The 6596-nt window shown below is 40.1% G+C and overlaps 1 protein-coding gene across 2 annotated transcripts; it reads left to right on the forward strand.

The window, feature by feature from the left end:
- Positions 1–1723: 1723 nt before the first annotated feature.
- LOC117453318 (regulator of cell cycle RGCC) lies at positions 1724–6388 on the forward strand. 2 transcript variants are annotated; one of them, XM_034092129.2, is made up of 5 exons: positions 1724–1834; positions 3722–3886; positions 4477–4557; positions 5172–5234; positions 5814–6388. In XM_034092129.2, exons 1-5 carry the CDS (start codon positions 1813–1815, stop codon positions 5819–5821), a joined length of 339 nt encoding a protein of 112 aa, XP_033948020.1. In that variant the 5' UTR covers positions 1724–1812; the 3' UTR covers positions 5822–6388. The 2 variants fall into 2 exon arrangements, with proteins under 2 accessions (XP_033948020.1, XP_033948021.1); XM_034092130.2 differs by lacking the exon at positions 5172–5234.
- Positions 6389–6596: the final 208 nt, after the last annotated feature.

The following is a 6596-nucleotide window of genomic DNA, read 5'->3' on the forward strand; positions in this document are numbered from 1 at the left end:
GCCAATATCCAGCAACCAGGCCACAATCAACAACCTGACCAACTCTATGCGAAGGAGATGTTGCACTGCGTGAGGCAAATGGTGGTCACACCAGATACTGACTGGTTTTCGGACCCCCCCAGACCCCCCCAATAAAGCAAAATTGCACGTTTCAGAGTGGCCTTTTATTGTGGCCAGCCTAAGGCACACCTGTGCAATAATCATGCTGTCTAATCAGCATCTTGATATGCCACACCTGTGAGGTGGGATGGATTATCTCGGCAAAGGAGAAGTGCTCACTATCACAGATTTTTTCAGATTTGTGAACAATATTTGAGAGAAATGGTTATTTTGTGTATATAGAAAATGTTTTAGATCTTTGAGTTCATCTCATGAAAAATGGGAGCAAAAACAAAAGTGTTGCATTTATATTTTTGTTCAGTGTAGTATAGCCTGGGCCTGGGGTATACAATGACTGAGCTTGCACATCTGTTTACAAGCAATTCTGCCATACCTTATCTTCTTTCATTAGGTTTATCCTGTTCATTTAGAGATGTGCTTCAATGAAATTGAATTACAAACATTAAATTAACGACTTTCTTCTTTAGGTGAACATCTGCAGTAGGAAATGCATAATGTAGTACAAAGTACATTTCAGAGAGTAATATCGTACATGTTGTTGAACTAAATGTGTCCAAAAGCTCAAGTTATTTGTAGGTTTAGATTTAAAACTTAAAACATGATGAATTTCCCACCAATATTTAAAGCAACCAGGATTAGCTGCAATATAAAATGCTACACACCAGAATACACATAATGTTACTTTTAAAGGGGCTATAGCGACCACTTTTGATGAATTAAGTATAAGCCTTAATTTCTGCGATTGAGTATTTTAAATCATGAAATAACTTTTACTTTGAGTGAAGGATAATGAATATTACAGTTGTCCAGACATTTCTCGTGAAAGGCTTCTATCGATGTCACTATCAGCAAAATTATATAATAATCTTCTCCATAGCTGCCCCTTTCCACCATGCGCTAACAAAACTGTACATGTTTTGTAAAGTGTACATGTTTAGCTTTAAAGTAACTGTAAATAAATAAATACAATTATAATATTTCAGACTTTTGTTTTACACACACATACACATACTTCAACTTAAGTGCCACTTATTCAAGTCTGCCCAGAGTCAGGGAATGTGTATGAATCATAGACTGTAAAGGTATAGCCTACATTCATAAAATCAAGACTATATGTAAGTAAATATCCCGTTTTCTATACATTAATTTGAATGTGATACGAGGTGACAGGACCCTTACAAAGTTCTTAGAGTGATCATCATCGCCGGTTTTTTATTTTTCAATAAAGCTTAATTTAATTGTATGACTCCGAATGTATAAAACTTCCTTCTGGCAAAACACGATACATGTATTATTATCAACAGTATTCGAGTTCATGTTCTTTAAAGTCTAAACACATTTTCTTTATTTTAAATCATGAAAACCGCAACCTGAGTTACGTAATGGCTTATTTCCGTGCGTCTCATTTGCGTATGGGGTTCCTTCTCAACTTTCCGCTTACTTTTTTTTCCAGTTACAGTAAACCTCTGAGGTTCTTCTGCGACATGATTGGCTGGTGTCGTCCCGCTAGCTCAGCGTGTGTGTGTGTGTGTGTGTGTGTGTGTGTGTGTGTGTGTGTGGGTGTGTGTTGGGAGGGCTTTATAATAAAACTTCAGTCCTGCTGGTAAGCTTGAAATCATTGTGAACCCAGTCGCCCAGAAGCAGCAGCAGCAGCAGCATCAGCGTGGTGGTGTTTAGTTTCTCTGCTCCAACATGACCTCAGACATTAACACAGGTGAGTGTATGAGCCATTAGTTTTAAATGATGACACAGTGATGGTGATCATAGGCCTGTAACTAACTGATTTCACCTCTACACATTACTTAATCCTGTTACATGAGAAATCAAAGTTACACTGAGTGAGAAGGCAGTTATGTAAATCAGATAGCCTGTTATGTTTTTGGGACCATTTGCATATATTTACACATTTGAAAAGTTGTATTCTAATTAGGGCTGTCAAACGATTAAAATGTTTAATCAAATTAATCACAGCTTAAAAAATAATTAATCATGATTAATCACCATTCGAACTATGTCTAAAATATGCCATTTCTTTATGTATATTGTTGTGGGAATGGAAAGATAAATGAAAGAAGGCGGATATCCATTTAACATTTATAACATTTTTCTGTGTGTCAAAATGAAAGACAGACCACACACCTATCAATCATCAAACCGTGGGGTCTTAATTCATTACGTGTTGATTTCTATCAACGGGGGAGTACTTCAGGAAAGTCGACGGGGGGGGGGGGGGCGCTAGTGGAGTACTTCGTGACCACAGAGTGTGAACGTTGTGATCAGCTGTTTTAGCGCAGTTCTCCAGTGAAGGGGGGGGAGTCGCCCTCCGCAGCCGGTTGGCGTAGTTTGGGCACAATTCCGTTGTACAGACCGACGTTAACAGCGGCCCTGTCTGTGCACACGGAGACCGACTCTGTCGTCCGGTGATCTAACCGCCTTCTGGAAAAGCTTCACAAGTACGTCGGTACGCAAATGCGCTTTGTGACGGTACGCATTTCAGATTACGCATTTCAGATTACGCACATAACCTGTGTACCTGTACCAGTTATGTGCACCCCTGTAGTACAGCAAAAGTATTCTCCGTCGGGACTTCCTGCAACAACACCACGCCGTTATCTTGATTCTGATTGGCCAGAAAACATTATCAAAGATGTTCTATTGAGAAGACGATCACTACGTGACAAACGTTTTCTAAACCGTTTCTGGTCTTCGGTATTTCCAGACAAGTGGCTGCTGAAATCAATCTTACTAACTGCTGTCTGTGCAATTTACTCGGCGCGAGTTGGCGGACTTTATTTTGCTTACTTTAACATAATTTTTCATGGTGGGGCTAAGCCATTTATTGGTATGGGTGTAGCCTACCCCAGCCATACCCTGGCGCTGCCACTGGAGGGATGTATGGGGCGGGCCATTCTGCACATGCGTTAAATGCGTTAAATATTTTTAACGCAATTAATTCAAAAAATTAATTACCGCCGTTAACGCGATAATTTTGACAGCATTAATTCTAATACATATTTAAATGTGTCTATCTGCTTATACTTTTCATTGTATATCTTTAAAACACTATTTTATATTGCATATAGGGACTGTTAAAGTGTTATCATATTCATAAAATGGTGGGTAAACTGAGTTGTGGTCATCCGTTCTTTAATGACTAGGAATTTATTCAAGAATTGGTCAAAAGTGTTGCTTAGATTTAAGATAAACATTTATTATTTATGTATCACAGTAAGCAGACCAGGTGTTTTACAGGCTATTCGATGTTTTATATGCCTTTATGGGCTGTTAATTTTATTTTCACTCCACTCGTCAAGTGACCTGATAAAACCCACTGACATAAAGTTGTACTGCAGGTTTTGGCTTTTAGCTTTTATTATATTTCAGAGTCACCCAAAATATCTTTGTGTTGAAAGTTCTATCACAAAGTCTAAGATATGTACTTTTTTGTTTTATTTCAAAAATGTTCCAAATATGCTTCAATCTCATTATTATAAGAACTTTTCTACTTTTATTTGAGCTTTCTTAAAAAACTAGCAATGTTAATATTTTCCTTTAGTGGAATAAAATGGTTTCTTTCCAATCTTTGTCACATTTTCCACAGACTTGGATCTGGAGCTGGATGGGTTGCTGCAGGAGTTCCAGGATGTGGTGGAGGAGCTGAAGGCCCCCTCTCTGAGCAAACCGCATCCTTACCAGCACGTCTTGCAGGAGGCCAAAAGTCGCACGGGGCTGGGAGACGACAGCGGAGTGGAGGACTCGGATTACAGTGAGTGACACAACCATCGCACTAGAACAATGTGGCAGTTAATAAGATAATGTTTGCTTATTGTACAAAGGATGAAGAAGGACATTATTTAGTGCATCATTTTGTTGTGAGTGAGGTTATCCCCATGGGTGCCGGTTGAGCCCCTTTATCAGCCAAAACAACTGCAGCTTGACTCTTTTAATTTGCATGATATTAGTATTACAAGGGGACACATCCTTGTATGCACACTTCTAAAGGGGCTGTTTTGATCATGACAATAGCTGGGTACCAGAAGGAACTGCAATTATGAATAACCCATCTTCTGTAATCTGTTTTTTGTTTTTGTTGCTGCTGTTGTGCATTTGTCGAGGGTTATGAGATAAAAGAAGATTGTGTGTTCCTCTGCTCCCTTGCGTTATCATTATTGAAAGTATTTTGCCCCCCTAATGTTTTAAAAGCCGACAGTGAATACCTTCAATTTGCTCCATCTTATTTCATTATCTGCTTTAAAATGGTTTGTTATTGTTTGATCATTTGCATGGGCTGGCCTTAGTGCTTGTCTCCTGTTTATTATTTCCGCTCACCCCCTTCTCGCCTCCCTCTCCCCCCAGGCAGCGAAGCTTCCTTGGGAAACAGTTTGAACGCCAGCGAGGAGGAGCTTCACACAGCAGGCATAACGCTGGCACCGAAAGGTACTAACTCCCATCAGCCCATCTCCATCCAGATAGCCCTCCTTCTTACAGTGATCACTATCACTTTTACTCTGATCACTATCGCATCCACACAAAAACCCTCTACTTCAGGCTAGGAGCTCTTTTGTTTTTACACAACAAAGCCCCCTGCCGCTGCGACTGTAACATCTCAGCACCCCCCCCCCCCCCTCTCCAAGCCTCCTGCAGGGGTTATTTGTGCTGTTGTGTATCTAGGATTCACTTAGGTGTATACATGAATGAGAATTGTTGCATTCTGTGACATGTAGATGCAACTCTTACATCTATATGGACTAAAACAAGACATTGTCATTCACAAATGTCAGGGTTTATGCAGATAACCTCAAAGATATTTGCATGATTTTACATAGATCCTTGTGGGATCCATCAAGGTGTCTGGGATTTACTTAAAAGCAGCATTATCTCAGTTCTAAGAAAAAAAGATGAGCTTTGGTTCATATGTAACTCTGAGATTAGTTTTCAGATTCTGGTCCAAGGGAAAATACCCCCCAACTGAGCCGCATTTCCCCACAGAAATGCTCCATTGCTTTACGCCAGTTACTACAATTCCTTTTCTCGCTGTCCTCTTTCTGCAGCCAAGCTGGGAGACACAAGGGAACTTGAGAGTTTTATCGACATGTTGGACCGAGAACTTGCAGGTGTGTATTTAAGAGAATTAACCCCCATATTACTTGGCCCTTTCTTTATTCCATTTGCCCTTAAGCTGACAAGCTGCAGGCTGCTGGGTGTAATAGGGGCAGAGACCCGGATTGGAGTGCATGATTTGTTACACATTGACAGAGTGCGTAGTAGTAGCCACCATGTTTATACCCTGTACTACCCCCCATCCTGTTTATCTTGGAGCACCTCTTGTGTGTAAATGCCATGTCTGGGGACTCAGGTGGACTATCTGCACGACCTTTAGTGATAATAGTGTACTTGACTACATGAACATCCTGCTATCAGCACTAAAGCAGTGCTGTTTCAGAGGCCTGTGAACACATGGCTTTGTGCACGTACACACACACAACCCACAAAGAACAACATACATCCGCTGCTATCAGTTGTTTTGACGCTGAGAGAATTAATGTTACCAATGTATCCTAACTCCCCCTGTATCCTTACAAGGCTCAGCTATTAGTCAGTGCATGTTTGTATGTGTGTTAATATTCCTGTGTGGTGCCTTTTTATTTTATTCTGGCTTTTGTAGTTTATTTTTCTTCCCCTCTCTTTTGCAGAGATGTGAACTGAGAAAGAAAGAGAGACACGAAGATGGGGAGAAACAGGCCGTGGGCGACTTGGCTGGCTACCGCATATCTACACCAGAGCAGATCTGAGGGAACACATGCTTCACCAGGGGAAAAGGTTAACATCAGAAATTAGAAGGGCACTCCATTCCAAAATGCAGACTTTTGGCGACGCCTCGTCAAGCTGGAAAGACGATGCTCCCACAGCTTCAGATCAGAGATATACGACAAATTCCTGAAACTAGACCAACCCTAAACCCTCTGGAGGTATGAGAAAACGCTCCCAGAGCATAGGAAGCATGCTATTGCAAAATGTATATTTCCAATAAGTACAACGGCCCTAATGTGTTATTTATTGTATAAGGAAGCTGATCCAAATTACAGATGGCACTTTAGTTTTAAATTAATTAAAGTCCAAGAGGTCCAGATCTGTGTGTAATAGGCCATCAAAAGTTATGTATGTGCAGACATTTCCAGTGTATAGTTCTTGTTAATATTCCTTTATTTTTTAGATATATATAAATGGTTGTACAGATTTATATAAATAAAGTTACATTTTCATTGAATGCGTATAGATTTTCTTTTTCTTTGTTGTCACATTGTATGAAACTACATTTACTGTAAATGTTGTCCCATATTGAGGGCAGAGACAAAGCTGACCTTGCTGGCCACATCTGATCGTAAACACACACAACGTTGAAAGCTTTTCACTTTTCTGAAGAATACTTCTGACAGTACTGACATTAAATTGTATTCAGTGTTCCTACACTTCAC

The sequence above is a fragment of the Pseudochaenichthys georgianus genome, chromosome 10 (genome assembly GCF_902827115.2).
Source record: "Pseudochaenichthys georgianus chromosome 10, fPseGeo1.2, whole genome shotgun sequence".
NCBI lineage: Eukaryota > Metazoa > Chordata > Actinopteri > Perciformes > Channichthyidae > Pseudochaenichthys > Pseudochaenichthys georgianus.